We start from the raw sequence: 19213 nt of genomic DNA on the forward strand, positions 1-19213 counted from the left end.
CGCATTCCTCGGTTTTGGAATAACCGTCTGAAAAGCCCCCCGTTAAAGACCCGGCTCTTGTTTGGTCATCGATCGTCGATCATGGAACCGCAGTGGAACCCGACTTCCTGCCCGCGGTCTCCCTCCGGCGTCTTCCTGCTCGTGGCCACTTCCTACGCGTGGCTCCTTCCCGCCGCCGCCCCTCAGCGAATCCCGACGGACCTCCAGGCGGCGCCCGAGTACGCCCACTCCATCCGATTGGATGGCGACGTCATCCTCGGCGGATTATTTCCCGTGCATTCGCGGGGGGACCGCGGCACGCCCTGCGGGGACCTGAAGAAGGAGAAGGGCATCCACCGCTTGGAGGCCATGATGTTCGCCATCGACCTGATCAACAAGGACCCCGAGCTGCTGCCCAACATCACCCTGGGGGCCCGCATCTTGGACACCTGCTCCCGGGACACGTACGCCCTGGAGCAGTCCCTGACGTTTGTGCAGGCCTTGATCGAGAGGGACGGCACCGACGTCCGCTGCGCCAACGGGGACCCTCCGATCTTCACCAAGCCGGATAAAATCATCGGGGTGATCGGAGCCGCGGCCAGCTCGGTGTCCATCATGGTGGCCAACATCCTGCGCCTGTTTAAGGTAAGATTTAACCGTCGAAATCAAACGATGTTGCCCTCTCTCTTCCTCATGTCTCCTCTCTTTTGGGTATACGTGTGTGTTTATGTGTGTGTTTATGTGTGTGTGTGCATTTCTGTCTAGAACGCTTGCACACGCCCCCTCACACATCACTGCCGGAGAGATAAAGTTCAATGATGACAACCAATTAAAAGGTAGTCAGTCTCCCCGAGGTTTCGGCAGCGGCCACCTCTTTTTTTAGCCTCTGCATTTGCCTTTTCGAAAAAGCCCAAAGTGAGATTTAATGTCTCCGCTCAGATGTGTGTGTGTTTAGTTTAGTTTATTAAGGATCCCCATTAGTCGACACCGTAGTGGAGACTATTCTTCCTGGGGTCCAGGCAAAAAACATTACAATACAAATACATAAAATGCAGTACAGCATGATACATTTTCACAAAAACACTTGGACTTAGAAAACAACATTTACATTAAAAGTAAAATAATAATACCTAAATACCGTAAATACCTAAAATAATAACCTAATCTACTATAATTTCCTTTCCGATTATTGCTGCCTTAAGATTCCTTTTGAAATCACATTTGTGTGTGTGTGTGTGTGTGTGCGTGAAAAGAGACGTGTCAAGCGCTGCTTGGACGGAGCGACTTTGTGTGTGTGTGTGAGTGTGTGTGCGCTCTGTCTTTGTGCTCGTGCGTTCTCTACTAGCGCCCGGCCTAATGGAGCGTCCTTGCGAGTGCTCCTGTGTGTGGATCCAGTGTCCCCTCCCTTTATCGCCGCTCCGCTTTGCGTCCTGGCAGAAGCTCGCCGAGGCTACTTGTGTTTCTCTCGGTGTGCGTTTGGACGAAGGCGCTTATGTGCGATCGTGTGCGTTGGCGTTGTCATCGTTAGCCCAACAGGGCTGACGGATGGCCGCGCGATGATGAAATATGAGTCCTGTAACGACGTCCGTGGCATTTCACGTTCCACGTCTATCCCACGCACGCTCACAGCAAATGTGTGTGTGTGTGTGTTTGTAGTCACACACACTTACGCATTCTTTTCCTTTGGAAATCCTCAAAATGTGTGTGAAAGCACACAGGATTGTGTGCGTGTGTGTGTATTGTGTGTGTGCGTTCAAACGCACTTGTTAACAACCAACTCGTGCTTTGAAGTTAAGATTTGCATACTAAACAACAACAACAACGACGACTAAACATGATTTCTGCCAGGATCTGTCACAGCAACAGAACTCCTTTCTGGCTGCGCACTGCCTCCTCCTCATTTGCCTCATACGCCTCGGAGCATTGTGCGCGCCTGCGTACACGCGTGTGTATCGCATGTCGGTATTTAAGTGTGCCAGCGATTATGTGTGTGTGTGTGAGAGAGAGAAAACGTCTTGTATAAAGTTAGTTTAATCTATCTGTGTGCATGTATGCGTGTGTGTGTGTGTGTGTGTGTGTGTGCCCGTTGCAGTGGAAGTATATGACACAAGACTGTATCTGTCTCTGCATGGTTTAACATGAATAATGCAGCGTGTGTCACAGTCTGAAAATATTATGGAGGACACACACGTACACACACACACACACTCACACATACATACACACACACACACACACACCCACACACACATACATGCTGCAATAAACATATGTCTTTTTTTAACTGGGCTAATCTGACAGTGCCCGTCACAGCTCGTCGCCCACTCAACACAAGGGGCTCAGAAAGCTAACACAGCCCTGAGAGAGAGAGTGTGTGTGTGTGTGTGTGTGTTTAAAACAAATCTAGCAGCAGAGAAAAGAGATTCGAACAACAGATTGTGTTAAAAATATCACATCCAAATCCTCAGGAAAACAGACCTCTTTTGTTTTCACCGCGCTCGGCCGCAGAGGGAACCGCGTGCTGACAAACCGCAGAGAAATCGAGTCAAACAAAAGTTGTCGGTGTTTCTTTTGTCCGCGGCTCCTCTTTTGAAGATTATCTGTAACCGTGTCTGCTTTGCGGGCCGACACGGGGTGGACCGAGGGGATGCGGTGAAACTTTTGCTAATCCTCGTGGGGAGCGGAGAGGCGCGGCGGCGGCGGCGGCATATTTCTGGAAACATTCCGAGGGAATTTAACATATAAAGAGAACGGAGCAAATGGGGGTCATCGGAAAAAAAAAGCTCTAAGCTGGCAATTTCGACACTCCATGTAAAGGCGTTGTGCAGATCACAGCGTTGCAGAAGCGCCATGCTTTGGGTTTGTGTCAAATCTTCTTCTTTGCAACATTCGCAGATCTGATTCACTAACTTCCCTCCAGACATAAGAGCTGTAATAAACTGTCAGAATCCAGCATGAGCAGGTCTGTGGAACAGCAGCTGGACCAAGGCTCCGTTTGGTTTCGTGCTTCTATGGGGAATCGATTTAATGAGGATATGATCGAGTCACATGTCGCCGCTGCTGTGTCACACATCGAGGGAACATACCTGTGAACATCCTTTCCTTCGCCAATCGGCCCTTCCGGTTTGCCGCCCCTCCTCTGCTCCTCCCATCCAAACGCTCAACGCCTTTCTTTCACTCTCGTATTTTGTCTTCATCTTTCTCTGCGACCACTCATCCTCGATTGTGTCCGCGCGTGGTTGGTGATTACAGCAGCATTATGGATCGGTTGACCCCTGCGACCTTTGGGTCTCCTCTTGATGCAAACGGTTTTATATCCCGCTACTGTTTGCACAGGAAAAGCTATTCCTCCACATATAAGTACCAACACTGTAAATCATCTCTTTCAATTACTATGACAAAGTGTACATCTAAGAGTGAGGAGGTCATGGATGCACTCAGATCATAATGGACTGTGTGTGTGTGTGTGTGTGTGTCTTGGTTTGCTCTGTTACCGGGAAGTCCTCCTTATTTTACAATGAAGCAAAGGGTTTCTTTTACTCAGTCACACTCGCACAATAAAATTAATTTCATGAATTGATAAGTGGTGGCTGTCCCCTGGTGAGATCACATGAGATGATTTCGCCTATCAAAAACACTGCTCCAACGCGTACACACACACACACACACACACACACTGAAATCGCTACCTTTCACTCAATCAGCGGCTGTCCTACGGGATTCCACATGAGGCTCTCAAACCCATGCAAACACACACACACACACACACACACACACACACACACACACACGTGAGCTGAAATAGCTACCTTTCACTCAATCAACGTCCATCCCACGGGATTCGACATGAGGCTCTCAAACCCATACAAACACACACACACACACACACCATATTATTTGTGTCTCTGCTGGGGGTTGTCATCAAGTGTTCCAGGGTCAGAAGCTGAAGTCCTTCCCCCGCTCCCCCAAACATCCAGCTGTGAGTGAGTTGGCGTGAGGGCCTTTTACTCAAGATTTGCATCTCGGTAAAGTATGTCTTCCATATGCGTGTGTGTGTGTACATCCACGTGAAACGCCTGTGTGAGGGGGAATAACTGCAGACGAGCCATCCGATTGCTTCCATAATTCAGACGCAGCCTCCGTTCCTCTCGGCCTGTCGGGGGAATTAACTGCCGCACCGTGTGATATTGCTGCTATATTCATCTGCCTGTGTGTTACCACGGCAATGATTGCTTTCCTGAGCACTGCTCTCTCTGTTTGAGGTGGATCCCTTAACCATGCATTGTATGACATGAACATCCCCATTCCCAGGAGGCACTTGAATGACCATAAAGTATGTGTAAATATATATATATATACACAAAATTACATGTTCTGTGTGCGTCTCCAAACCTCTCATACTCGTGCGAATGAAATCTCACACTTTTTGCTTCACAAAGCAAAGAGCAAATGTTTGCTCAAACCCTTTTGGAACGTTACACCAGACTTGAGCTTTTGTAAACTTAAGACGCACAAGAACAATCTCCCTTTCAGGCGCAGCAGCGCCCTCGGAAGTACAAATCATCTTTCGGCGTTCATCTTCACAAGTTTGACAACAGCAGCATTAAAATGCAATTAAAGGCGGTTTTCTTCCTCTCCTTCCCTCCCCGTTCAGATGCCAATTCAGACAGATGTGCTATTATTCTCAAGGTCGGGCGGAGTCTGGCTCGGTTGCAGACTGTTTGATGAAATAATGACGGGCACGGAGAAAAAAAAGCCGAGGGGGGAAATGGTGCGAAGACGACATTGGGAGGAAGAATCTGACGGATGGAATCCGACCAAAGAGAAAAGGACGCGGGTGAAACACGCAGAAAGAAAGATGGGGGGGGAAAAAGCAGAAGAAGAAAACGGTAGAGGAAGACAAAAACGGCAAGAAGAAGCCAAAAGAAGACAACGTGGCATCTCGGAGAGTGTAATGAGATTTCTTTTTCGCGGAGGCATTTATGGGGGGATGATAACGACGCCGAGGAGCACACCAAACGGCGAGCAGGAAACCTCATTAGGACGAGAGCGGGTCTCGGGTTTGTGTCAACTTGTGCTTGTGAAGCGTTCCTGAAGCGGCGAGACGTCGCGGCCATCCAACCTCCGCTAACGAAGGCAGCCTTAATGAGCAAATGGTTAATGAAGGGGGACTTAATTATCCTTCTGAAATTATTTATGACTTTCATTTGTTGAGTGTTGCTTGGAGATGATTCATTTAGCAGAGCCGTACGTAATGGGTGAACACAGACGCGATTGGATTTGTTTGCAGCTCAGTGCACGCTCCTTTGAACTGCGTCTGAAAAGGGCTCGAACGCGTCAAAGCTGAGCTTTACGCCATCATTTCCATCCGTACAACCCAAAAGCACCAGTTACAGATGTGCTTTGCAGAATCTGCAGAATCTGTATGACACGTGCTGCATTCTTATAGACCCATAAAACCCGGGTACAGGTGAAATAGCTTGAAGGATCCCTCATACACTTGACGAACTCCTAATGCCATTTTCTGTGTATATAAATGGCATCCAGCAATATGAATATATACACTACCGGTCAAAAGTTTGGGGTCACCCAGATAATTTGGTGTTTTCCATGAAAACTCACTTTTTATTTATCGAATTAATTGCAAAATTAATATAAAATATAGTCAAGACATTGACGAGGTTAGAAGTAATGATTATTATTTGAACATATTAATGTTGTTCTTCAAACTTGTCGCTCAAAGGAAGGCCAGTCATATTGCTTCTCTCACCAGCGCAACTGTTTTCAGCTGTGCTCGCATAAAGAGGGTTTTCCTACCCTCCGTTAGTCTTCTAAGGCGATAATACAATGTACCACTAGAACACTGGAGATGGGCCTCTATACACCGATGGAGAAATGTCATTAAGAACCAGAGAATAGTCATTTACCACATTAACAATGTATAGAGTGTATTTATGATTAATTTAATGTTATCTTCATTGAGAAAAACAGTGTTTACTTTGAAAATAAGGACATTTCTAAGTGACCCCAAACTTTCAAACGGTAGTGTATATAATAATAATAATATTATTATCACAGTTAATTACGTAGATAGAGAACACAATATTTGATAAATGCCATGCTGTATATTCTGTATATGATGAATATGCAGCTCCTGTAGACATGTTACATGTTTTTATGCAAAGAAAGCATAAAAATAAATAAACATACCAAATGTGTGTGTGTGGTTTGTTATTTACTCGGAGGGCTCTGGCGCATATTCAGCATTTATTATTTGATCTTTTCTTTCTATTTTTCATTTCCCATTATATGAGGTATGTTAGAGGAGCTCTTTAACTTAACAACAATACATCTTGCTCTCAGATAGTTGGATCAGTGAAAAGAAACTCAACTGAAACTATTACGTACATTGTCCACACACATCCCCATGACGACATATAAACACACGTGTCCTTCTCTGATACCAGGAGGTTATTAAATGTTAAAAATGTTTAATACAGCTTGTGTGTGCTAATCTGTGGTTTTATTTGTGACCACTTCACCCTGGATGTGTGTTTGTGTGACAGAAGGTTTCCTAAAAAAGACATTCATTGAATCTCTGTTTGTGAGTGAGATGGAAAGCTTAAAAGAGATGCAGACGGTCCGTGAGTATTATCTGCAAGTGCACGTATGGAGAGGACTGGTGTGCAGAGTACATCAGAGTGGGATGAGACGCTACCCCCCCTCTGACTTTCATCAGGTTTGGTGCCTGAATAGAAGCTTCGATAAGGGATAAGCGAACCTATTACACACAGGCGGCGCTTTCACAAACCACTGACGGACAAAAGGAGATCATTTTGACCTGTCGAAGCAGGAACAGCTTTGTTGTAACTCACAACTTTAACGGCTCCTCCGTCACATCTGACGTCGCAGGCCTTTCTCCCAATGGAAATGCGAGCTTGTCAAACACAGGTGTAACCATCGATGTCAGGATTAATGTTCTGAGTGACGCTCGTGCTTCTCCTGCAGTGTTGCCAGGTCTGCGGTTTTCCCGCGGAATTGGGCTACTTTTGAAGTGTTGCCGCGGGTTGAATTTTTTGTCCGCTGGTTCGGGTAGACCTATTTTGCATGCAAATTACATGAATATCTTGATATAAAAATCCATACTTTAAATGAAATAATTTATTTATATCCAAATCCGACCAAACTGACTCCAGATCAGCACATACACACATGGACATGGACTTTAAAAGCAGTATATATGGTTTGGCACGGGCATATTTTGAGTTGTGATATTGGGCTGGTTTTTGGGCTGGTTTTATTGGCCATTGGGCTGGTTTTGGGCTGGTTTTGATTGGCCATTGGGCTGATTTTGTCACGCAGACCTGGCTACCCTGTTCTCCTGCGATGCAAAGTCACGGTTTGGGTGAGAAAAGGCTCGTGCCTTTTTTGTCAGTTAACTTTTCCCTTACTTTGATCCCTCCTGGCTAATAAGCAGGAGTTGGCAGTGTACCCAAAACATGCACCACGTATATCTTTTTCCGTGGTCGGAAGGAACTCGTGAGGATTATTTTCTAACTGCTTCACACTCTGGTGGGAGTTTGGGGGGGTTGTACGAGGGGCCAGTGCTCACCGCTCAGCCAACAGCCACGGTCGCTCGGGTGCGAAGCCGAGCCGGCGAGCCGGCGTGCACAACACCGGGACGTTGGCACGCTTACATGGAACGCAGAGATTGTTCGAGGTATTAGTCGCACCTCTATTCCACAAGACGACGTGTCCGCTGGGAGGAAGAGCTCTCGGCTACAGCGGGAACGGCACAAACACATTTCTGTCATCAGCTTGGTTCCCCGGCGAAATGTTCGAGTCCACCGCCCGCTTTGGAAAGACAAAAGTACCGGGATGATGTAGAACGACTTTTCTCATCACGAGGAGAGACGATGCGATTGAGTGAGAGTGGAAAACTACAATTTTCAAAAAGAGGTTATTGCCATTTTCTGAACTGAACTCGATCCCTGTTCTTGGTTGCTGTCGTGTATAAGTGACACTAATTCAATGTGTTTATTAGAGTATTTAAGCTGTATTACCATGTAACATACACTACCGTTCAAAAGTTTGGGGTCATCCAGACAATTTCGTGTCTTCCATGAGAACTCACTTTTATTTATCAAATGAATTGAAAATATAGTCAAGATATTGACAAGGTTAGAAATAATGATTAATATTTGAAGTATTAATTTTGTTCTTCAAACTTCAAGCTCAAAGGAAGGCCAGTTGTATAGCGTATATCACCAGCATAACTGTTTTCAGCTGTGCTAACATAATTGCACAAGGGTTTTCTAATCAGACATTAGTCTTCTAAGGCGATTAGCAAACACAATGTACCATTAGAACACTGGAGTGATAGTTGATGGAAATGGGCCTCTATACACCTATGGAGATATTTCATTAGAAACCAGACGTTTCCACCTAGAATAGTCATTTACCACATTAACAATGTAGAGAGTGTATTTTTGATTAATGTTATCTTTATTGAAAAAACAGTGCTTTTCTTTGAAAAATAAAGACATTTCTAAGTGACCCCAAACTTTTGAACGGTAGTGTATGTACTTTAAGTTGAACATATTTGATGGATTATAGAGACTTGTTTTGTTGTCTTGGCCATGTTTGTCATCGAGTTTGTACCGTGAAGGAAATGTTATGTTGCGTTTGTGCCACTGAAGCTGTTGTGTTTCAGTCGCAGAGCCTGAAGGCCTTTGAATAATTCACAATTCCTCCAGCTTTGCGTTCACACGGTTCCGGTCACCTGTTTGGGTCGCCGTCTGTGCAGAATGTCTCCTCGTTACTGGTGTTCACAAGTGGAGTGTGAGGACTGGGTGTTTACAGCAGCTTAAGTCTCTGGATGTCACGTTTACAACGCATGGAAACATGACCACATTATTATTTGATGTGGTTCATTGTAACCCTCCGCAGTGGAGCAGTGCTTAAACAATCCTAATGTGTCCACCTTGTCATAGAGCCCTGTGGTTTAGTCGTGAGCCAATGAGAAGTGTGCACATCTGACCGGTACGTGATGATCCGGTTAGGCGTTTGTTTCTTATTATATTTATATAATTTTTTTCATTGCATAGCGACACTGGAGGAGGACAGATACGCATCATTAGACTGTCTTCCAAAACTATTCACTCACACACAACACACACACACACACACATACTGATTAAGCTGCTCTACAGGTGTGACATTTGGTGGCAGGCTGAAAATTGCTGTGGAAAGTGTTTGAGATGGGAAAACAGAGCTCGAGTCCAAGCGGCTCGCGGTTCTTGCCCGATGTGTTTGTCCGTTGCCAAATGCTTGTTGTCCGTTACAGTATTTAGTTTTTTGTTGGAATAACTAAAAAGCAATCTGTGCTGGACGACTTTCCTGTCATCACGTGATTGGTTGCTTATGCGCCCGACGATCGCATCACATGGCACGACTTGTGTCGGTAGGTGACAGAATGAACAGGTGGGTGACACGTTCAGCACTGCGCTGCGGAGCAACGACAGTCATTACACTTCAGACTCTTTTTAGAGTTGACGGATGGATTATTTCTCAAGTCTCTGACTTGGGCGGGGGGGGGGGGGGGGGGGCGTAGACAGGAAGGAATGCATTTTTAATATTTGGGAGAGCGGAAGAGCGCGCTTCATTACGCGTCGGCCTTGTTTTTCCGGAGCGGTTAAAACGAGAGCGCCCCAAATAGTTCCCGGATTTGAAAACGTATTCCGCTATGACTACATTTTAATAAAATGCGAGTGAAAGTAGAAGACGGAGATGATGGGGGAGGAAAAAAGGGGCGGGGGGTTCTCTCTGAAATGAGGTACAGACCATTTTGTGTTGCCCGCGGAGTTAAAACTCAAAGTGTGTTTGATATGGAGCTGAGAAGGTGTGCGATGCAAGAAACGGACATAAAACAAGTTATGGAGAGAAAATGTCCGCTTTCTTTTTTTATTATCCTCTTTACTACTCGGATTAACCTCTTAATCGGTTTTCCCTCGACAGTCGTGCAATGTTCTGGTTTTCTCTCATCCGTATTCTATTTTTTCTTCTTCTTTTCCATTCCCTGAAAGAGGAGGAGGAGGCCAGTAGATAGTGCGACACGGTAGGAAGCAGGGCAGTAAAGGTGATCGATAAGGAGATGGAAGGCAGTAAAACGGTAATCATCAGAGGAGAAGAGGTCAGTAAAAGAGCAGCCGGAGACTTGAGGGGAAAAGACGGGTGGCGGGAGGTGTTTTTACATCTCGCGGCGATGTTACATTAGATCAGAGAAAGCAGGTGGGAGGAAGTCGGAAGAAGAAGGAAGAAAGAGGTCAAGTGTTTGGCGTTTCCACATGCCTGCTTTCCTGCTCTCGGCGTGCCTCAATCCATCTTTCTTCTTCTTGGGTTGCTTTCTTCTCTGCCCTCCGTCTCCTGCAGCCTTCTCGGACCACGTTAATAGCTGCCGCGTGTTATTTATGAAAGCCGGGCCAGAAGACATGGAAAGAACATTAGCAGAAAGTCACGGTCCTCCTGTAAAAAAAACTGATATCTTTTTGGAGGTGCACGGCATTGACAGGATGCATGCATGCTCGTTTGTGTGTGTGTGTGTGTGTGTTAAAATAGATGTCCTCATTTGAAGATGTATACAGAACATGACATATGCTAGATATGACACTCTTTCTCTCACTCTATTACACACTATCATACATTTAGATGTGTCATTCATAGCCCCTATATTAGGTCCCTCCATCCATCCATATCTGCTTAATCCGGGGTGGGGTCTTGGGGGCAGCAGACCCAGCAGGCTGACCCAGACTCCCCTCTCACACGCAACATTCTCCAGCTCATTCTGGGGGATCCCGAGGCGTTCCCAGGCCAGCTGGGTGATAAAACCCCTCCAGCGTGTCCTGGGCCTTCCCCGGGGTCTCCTCCGAGTTGGACGTGCCTGGAAAACCTCTACAGCAGGGGGGTCTCAAACTCAACTTGCTTGGGGGCCGCTGGACGTCCAAAATGTTTACAACTGCTTCACGAGACCCCGTGGGCTGCTATTCATCAGGGTTTTTTTTCTCTGTTAGGTTGACTATTCAAATGGAAATGATCAATGCAATTGATTTATTGATTGACGAAGAATACAATGTGAGTTGTTAATTTATGTATTAAGCTGGTATATAAGTGTGATATTGGTTTACTAAGAGTTGGGAGCAATAGCGCAAGTGCTTGTTGGTTTGAGTGTGTGTGTGTGTGTGTGAGAGAGAGCGAGACTGCATTACTTGCAGCGTTTTGCCAATTACCCTCCGAAGCGAGAGGTCAAGGAGGACCGAGACTGAACACATTTGTTTCTTCTTTCCCCTTTAATCCGCATTCATTGCCTGCCAGTAATAGTCTCCTCCACCACCTCCTCCTCACTACAACACCCTCCCGCTTCCCCAAAGTCGTGCTCAGAACAACATTAGCATTGTGTGGAAACCCCCAGAAAAAGACCACAAGGCAATGCAACAATATCCAGCAATTGGCCCGGTCACATAAACGAACAAGGAGAATCCTGGACGATAACTTCCACTGCTGACAGATGATACAATAACAAATAAAGTGTTGATAACTTTAAGATTTGTAAGTTTCTGTCTCATAGTTATAGGTATAGTGTTATATTTGGTATCTGATCAGACTCAAAAAGACACCGTAGTATTGTGATGAATGGATACAAGTTTTATACATCACGGTAGTGATGTTATAGTTCCAACGTGGGTGAAACGTGGATACTGTAAATAATATGACCTCCATTTCCAAACACAGTGCAGCAGTGTTTCCATTAGCCAATCAGGCACATCGACGCAGTCAGAGCTGAACAATGGGGAACAAGAACCACCTGCTTCAACTTGTTTGTCCCGGCACCTTTTTAGATAGATAGATAGATATATACTTTATTAATCCCCAAGGGGAAATTTGTCGAGCCAGTAGCAGCAACACACAAGAATAAAAATAAAAATAAAAAACACAAATATAAGAAGGGTTAGGGTGATCTGGCAAGAGGTGAACTGTTGTAGAGCCTCATAGCCGTCGGCAGGAATGTTCTCCTGTATCTGTCCTTGTGGCAGCGGAGCGTGAGGAGACGTTTGGAGAAAGTACTCCTCTGTCCCTGTAGGAGGTGGTGGAGAGGGTGGTCCGGGTTGTCCAATATGGACACCAGTTTCTTCAACGTCCTCCTCTCCACCACCTGTTCCAGGTGCTCCAGCTGGCAGCCGATGATGGAGCCAGCCTTCCTAACCAGTTTGTTAAGACGGCTGGTGTCACCGGCCCGATGCTGCTCCCAGCAGACAATGGCAAAGTGCAGCACACTGGCCACAACCGACTGGTAGAATAACTCCAGCATCTTGCTGCACACGTTGAAGGATCAAGCTTTCTCAGGAAAAAGAGTCGACTCATCCCCTTCTTGTACACAGCGTTGATGTTGGCCTTCCAGTTCAGTCGGCTGTCGATGGAGACGCCCAGGTACTTGTACTCCTCCACCATGTCCACGTCCACTCCCAGGACACTCAGAGGTGTAGGAGCTGTCGCCTTCCTCCTGAAGTCCACCACCATCTCTCTGGTCTTGGCCACGTTCAGCCGCAGGTGGTTCTCATCGCTCCACTTTACAAAGTCACTCACCACTGCCCTGTACTCCTCCTCCCGTCCATCCCTAATACACCCGACCACTGCAGAATCATCAGAGTACTTCTGCAGATGGCATGACTCCGTGTTGTACTGGAAGTCACTGGTGTACAGGGTGAAGAGGAAGGGAGACAGAACAGTTCCCTGTGGGGCTCCAACATCACTGACCACCGTTCCAGACAGCACACGCCCCATTCTGACAAACTGTGGTCTGCCTGTGAGGTAGTCAGTGATCCAGGAGATGGTGGACGCGTCCACACCGGCCACCCGCAGCTTCTCACTCAGCAGCAGTGGCTGGATGGTGTTAAATGCACTGGAGAAGTCAAAGAAAGTGACTCTCACAGAGACACCGGTTTATTAAAGTGTGATTCGTGATACCGTACCATTATTTTTCCTTCCTCTGATTTTCTGATTTGACTTTGCTTTTTTACTCCAGCTTCTTCATCTCACCACCCCTCCTGCTTCTCTCTCTCTCTCTCCTCCCTCCCTCTCTCTCGCTCCCTCCTTTTTCTCTGCCCTCGCTCTCCCTGCCCTCACTGCCCCGGCTGCTCGCGCTCCTCCTCCGAGGTAAGGCGGCACTAAACGGCCTCGGTGCAGCGTGCCCATGCATTTTTAATGGCCACGCTCGTCATGCTGAAATCTCAGCTTGAATTATGCATCCAGGATGAGGGATGGACAGGAGTGAGGGCACAGGGAGGAGAGAGATAGAGAGGGAGAGAGAGAGGAAGGAAGGACAGAGAGAGGGTATATGAAATGTAACAAAAGATGAGGATAAAAGGCCACAGGGGATGTGACATCATTTAAGAACAAAAAGAAAATGCCGGGAGAGAGAGAGAGAGATTTATTTTTTATTTTTAGAAAACCTTTATTTTATTATTAGCACGACAGAAACAAAAGACTTTATTTGCTCTCCACTGTTGTGCGTTTTGCTAAATGAGCGCTCACGAGGCTCAGCCCCGTGGTCAGAGGATTCACCATCAGAAACAGAGTCCTCCTCCGTACTGGACTTGGACTCTGTTCCCCTTCTGCCTGCTTTCCTCTTGTCCGCCGTTACTTTTTTTTGAGGCTCTCCTCATCCTCCTCCATGTCCGCCTCGCTCTCTGTTAACACCACGTCTTTGACACTTGTCTCCTTCTCCTCGCTTGCTGTCCCACCCTGCTGGACGACACCTGTCTCCCTGACTCCTCCCCCCCTCACCCTGCCAGTACCCCCCCTCATCCTGCTGGACACTACCTGTCCCTGTCTCCCTCATTCCTCTCCCCTCACCCTGCTGGACACCACCCGTTTCCTGTTCCCCGAAGAAAATATACACTGGCTAGTCATAAGCATCAACTTCATTTTCACCCTGAGGTTGAGCTCCTCACTCCTGTTATTCAGCACCACGAGGAGATTTGTATTTTTGAATAATAACAGCAATGACAGAGGAGTGTGCGCCCTCTCACCTCCCTCCACCAAGCCCTCATTGTATCTCTCTCCACACCCCGCATCCCTTCATCTCTCGCTTTCTCTCCAAGGCTCCCTTTCTTCTCTGTCTCGCAATTTCATCACCTCTTCCTCTCCTCTGTCTCTAGTTCTCGTTTTTACATCCCTCGCTCCTTGTTTTCACCCCAAAAATGTAATTCTCCTCTATGTCTTAATATTCTTTTTACTTATACGTGTTCCTTTTCATCTCCCTCTCTATTTTTCACTTTCTTTTTCTCCACCTGCCTAAATCTTTGACCTTTTTAGCGACAGACAGAAATGGACCAAGTGAAGGACAGGTGTGTCTTAGTCTTTGGACTATTGATTAGCATCACGGATTTAGTTCCACACATAGGTCCTTCTTGGTATTATGTATAATGGAGGGGGGCCGACAGGTTGACCATGAGATAAGGGAGCAGTAGCTTATGTAGGTGTTTAGACGTCTGTGAATTTGGAGCATCCTGCGTACATAAAAAGACGTATTGTGTGTGTTTCCATGCAAAGCCAGTTATATCATAGTGTATCCAACAGAATCAATAAAGGTCCAGTAGGTTTTCCTGCCAACACAGTCTGAGTGAAGGTCAGATATTGAGCTGGTGGGCGGTGCAGAGCAGCCAGTTACACAGTGCTGTTATTTTATATTATTAGATTTCATGAAGACAAAATACTGTTTCATGGTGCAGAGCTATATCAATAAGATAATGCATGTAATTGATCACCCTGGGAAAAAAAAAAAGTAGAATTATCTATGCTTTCCAAGTTTGTCGAAAAAACAAACAGACAGCAACTCCCACGCTTCCTTCAGTCTTCTTCCTTCCTAATGAGTCCAAAAAAAGCCCAACACCAGATTTACCCAAATAACTTTTGCAGCGCAGTCCAGCAGTTTGTTACTTTATTGCACTCTGGGTCCAAAAGCGAACCTTTTTATCACATTCTTCCCGGCCTGACAGTTCATATTTTGTACAACACTTCTACATTCACAGGAGAGGTATATCTTTGTAATGTCAATGTTTCTACTTTGAATGCATGTCAAGATGTGTGCAGTGAAAAAGGCAGTGCCCAAATGTAATCACTCATCTACTATTCACGACACACATAGGCAATAGAATTCTACGTAGGGAATTATATGTTGAGCACTATATATTATCGTTTATCATTTTTTGAGTTGTTTTCTTTTTCCATGTGACACAAATCCAAAAATAACAATTTTAGTCAATACTCCGGTGATAACTTTCATCCGGCAACCTCTAAATGTGCCATCTTTGCTCTTGGTGGTAGTTAGCACTCGGTTTGTGACCATCAATTGATGCATTGTGGGATCATTTGAGTCCGCAATGTGGGGTCCAATAGTACTCTGCGCGCTGGTATCCCGTGTACCATCTGCGAAGGCCTCTGCCACGCCATGCGAAGAGAAACAAAGGCTCCGACAGTTTCAATCACAGTGCGTCTTGAGAAGAGGTCTAATCAGGCAGATTGAGTGAAAGCCCCTGTGGGGAGGATCCACAGCGGCTTCAAGACTGTCGGCCAATTAGGGGGTGAAGGTAGGTTGAAATCCCTCGTTCAGAATTTGATAAAAGATGTCGTCATAGGAGTAGTAGTAGTTGCAGCAGTAGTAGCAGTAGTAGTAGCAGCAGTAGTAGGAGTAGTGGTAGTAGTAGTAGTAGAAGTAGTGGTGGTAGTAGTAGTAGCAGCAGTAGTAGTAGTAGCAGCAGCAGTAGAAGTAGCAGCAGCAGTGGCAGTGTAGCAGTAGTGTGGCAGTGGTGGTGGTGAAGTGGTGGCAGCAGTGGTGGTGGTGGCAGTGGTGGCAGCAGTAGCAGCAGTGGTGGCAGTGGCAGCAGTGGCAGTAGTAGCAGTAGTAGCAGTAGCAGTAGCAGCAGCAGTAGTAGTAGCAGTAGCAGCAGTAGAAGTAGTGGTGGTAGTAGTAGCAGGTAGCAGTAGTAGTAGTAGTAGCAGTAGCAGCAGCAGTAGTAGTAGGCTAGTAGTTGTTGTAGTAGCAGTAGTAGGCTATTAGCAATACTAGACTCAAGCCAACTCGTATTATTTGTGTCGGTATTTATTACTTGTAGGCTACAAGTACTCCTTGACGTGGTTTACTCTTGGAAGTCAGCAACGGTGACTTTCGGTCATCCCCTCTGTCGGCCTGTCGGATGGGACTCGGGGTGAAGGACGCCCACAGCCTGACTTTGTGGACTCCTCTCCGGCGCTGATCGGGTGTCAAGAGCTGAAGATAAAATTGCGAGGTTACATAATGAGAGAAACCTTGAGGCTTTGGTATTTTGGTATGTTTTTGATATTTCGACGTGACGTTTCGGATAATTAGGGTGACATTTAGAAAAGCTCTGATGCGTTTCCTCTCGTCTGACAGGGAGCATGAAGAAAGGAGCACAGAGTGCTTCCTCTCTATAGGGGTCGAGCTTTGCTTTAGCTGCTCCAAAATGTCCTCCAGTCATTCCAGCGAGACCAGTTTAATATGCCCAATCGCCGAATAATGAGCTGGTGATTAATCAACAATACACATGATTGATTATGCAGTGTTTTGACAACACAAAGATATTAAATGCACATCAATATTCCTCGTTTCAATTCAGAGAGTTACGCTGTGCATTCTAATTTGAATTAAATGAGCTAAAGACCTTTATCCAAACCAAAGATACAAAGTACAGGCACACCTGTCCACATCGGTTGATGCGGGGAATCCAATAAAAGAAAGATCCTCGTGCCATTAGAGCTTTTAGCTGCATCATACGATCATATCTCCCACTGCCGTGCCGGTGCAAAATGTGCGTGTTCGGCACAGGCTCATCCAAACACCTTCCAGCTGGACACTGCGCTTCCTCTTTTGGGAGCAAAAGCTCATGCGTACATCTGCGGAGAGCGAGCTTTATACCCAGCATGCCGCAGGAGTGTAATCATTCACATTATAGAAGAGATGGCAGTTACATTATTCATGGGAGTATTTAGACACAAACTATATTTGGATGCAAGTGAAGAAGCGTGCAGGATTTTTTGCGTTCTATATCGTCTACCTTAGGTATTCTCCGACGCACCTGTCGACCGACCGGCGTGCAAACGTTTGCTCTTTTTGTGGTAGAATTAAGGAAAAAAATCTCCCAGCCTCCGCTTTGTATTTACACTTCTACGTTTAAGTATCAAAAAGTGTGCGGCATGACTGAAATCTTCTGAGGACAAACAATCTGTTCAACAGTCACTTCACTAGCTCATAGATGTTCCCCAGTCACAAGTCTCTGGGAATCTGCTGGTAGAGTCTTTCTGTTTACACGCACGCCTTGTATGCTTTTACTTTGAAGTCTAAAATATGGAGCGCCTTGGTCAACAGTCATATTTTACAAAATAGAGCCTTTAAGTCAATTTGGTTGCATGCTATTTGGTTGCTTTTTGTTAAGTTTTTAATGAAAAAAGTGGCTCACCTACTTTGTGATGAATGAATGAAGGAAATATGATCTGTTACATTCTCGAGGATTTCTATATTGAGCAGTATTTGGGCTTTACATCATTTTAGATCTTCACATTTTTGGTAATTCAGTCATATCATTTGTCATATAATGATAAACACGGTATAGTTTAGTTGGAGCCTATACCTTGAACATTCAGGATTCACGTATTAGAGCTACCATAAGTCTCCCATAACTCAACTGATAGCAGCCACGATATGAAAAACGTTAGACGTAAAGAAGCGTCTACCGTATAAATTACAAGCTTTTCTTATTATTTTGGTCATTACACAAAAAGAAAATCCGAATTTGCATTTTTAAGTATTGAAATTGTGACTCACCTTGTTAGTTAGTCATCCAATGACCAGAAAACCATACTGATTTATTAATTTTTTAAGAGTCTTTAGGGGGATGGTTGGCCATTATAAGTCAAGGGCTCTCGTCATTCCGGTAAATCAAACCTCTTTCTAACACTCTCTCATGAAGGGAAACAAATGCAGTCAGGGAAAAGTCAGTGATTGGGACAAAATGCCCTTAAAATTCCATCTACGGAAATAGGAATTTAACTTTTCAGAATGCCTTGCTGCTAATACAATGTGCATACAACCTGAAGATGGAGAAATATATCTGATTTATTTTGTTTTTGTTCAACCTTTTCTTATAGTACACATCATTTAGTGTAACCGTAATCACCTAATCCTCTGGAAACAGATGACATAGCTTCTTCTGAAGGTCCGGCAGTGAACCAAAGCCTGAGTATCATAATACCTGTTGGCGAAGGCCATTGAGAACGCCTGAGGGGGTGCTTACTGCTGCCGAACTCCATAAAAAGCAGCGTCGCAAACAATACATACAACTCAGTGTGTTTCCCTTGCCGTCTCAGAGGAGATTTAACTAAGACGAGACGAGTCTTTCCCTTCTCTCACTGAGCGACGTCCAACTGGAGCTGGACACCTGCCAAGCTCTATACATGGAAAAATGAGTACACACACACACACACACACACACATGCTGGCTCGGACAGGGAGACACACACTGCACAGTCACATTCACACTGATGCTGTTTTGTTGTGGCGAGGAGATGATTTTCGAGAGTAGTGTGCAACCTTTTGAAACCAAAATGTCCTGGCATGCACTTGGCAACAAGTTTCTCATTGATTTTTTTGTGTCAATATCACAGCAGATGGAGAGAGAAGTTAATGCTATAAATTGAACCTACCCGCACCTTTTCCAAAATGTCCCGACCTTGGTGCGAGAGTTTGTAACGCGAACAATCTCAAAATGCAACGTCCACGATGCTAAAAGGCCTATACTGCCTGGATTCTGACAAAATGGGCTGTAGTCTTTTTTTCTTTAAAAAAAAAAAAATGCAGCTCAGGTCTGGAGGAACTCAAACTTTTAGGAACTTGAGAAAGCCATAAGCCCAATTTAGTCATGGTTAAATGTCCAGTGCTATCTTTCCACATATGGGCTCTTTCATATCTAAGCCAACTGTTCTGTCGGTTTGATGCTACAACATGGTCAGAAATTAACCACATAAAACAAATACCATTGAAAAGTTTGCAGAGAAAGAGGCAAGCCTATAATTGAGAGAGAAATATATATTTTTACATCATAACTTGCAATGGCAGGTATATTTTGGTGAGTTCCTATTTTCTTTGATGACAGAACAGTGACGC

General features: G+C 45.4%; 1 protein-coding gene across 3 annotated transcripts in view; it reads left to right on the plus strand.

Annotated features, from left to right (window-relative positions):
- Window positions 1-81: 81 nt before the first annotated feature.
- grm8a (glutamate receptor, metabotropic 8a) overlaps window positions 82-19213 on the plus strand; it is a 219619-nt gene continuing 200487 nt past the window's right edge. For all 3 annotated transcript variants that reach the window (XM_056424292.1, XM_056424293.1, XM_056424290.1), the window contains exon 1: window positions 82-624. In XM_056424292.1, the coding sequence (XP_056280267.1) occupies window positions 82-624 (543 nt within the window). The remainder of the gene's footprint in view (window positions 625-19213) is intronic.

This window comes from Pseudoliparis swirei, chromosome 10 (genome assembly GCF_029220125.1).
Source record: "Pseudoliparis swirei isolate HS2019 ecotype Mariana Trench chromosome 10, NWPU_hadal_v1, whole genome shotgun sequence".
Lineage (NCBI taxonomy): Eukaryota > Metazoa > Chordata > Actinopteri > Perciformes > Liparidae > Pseudoliparis > Pseudoliparis swirei.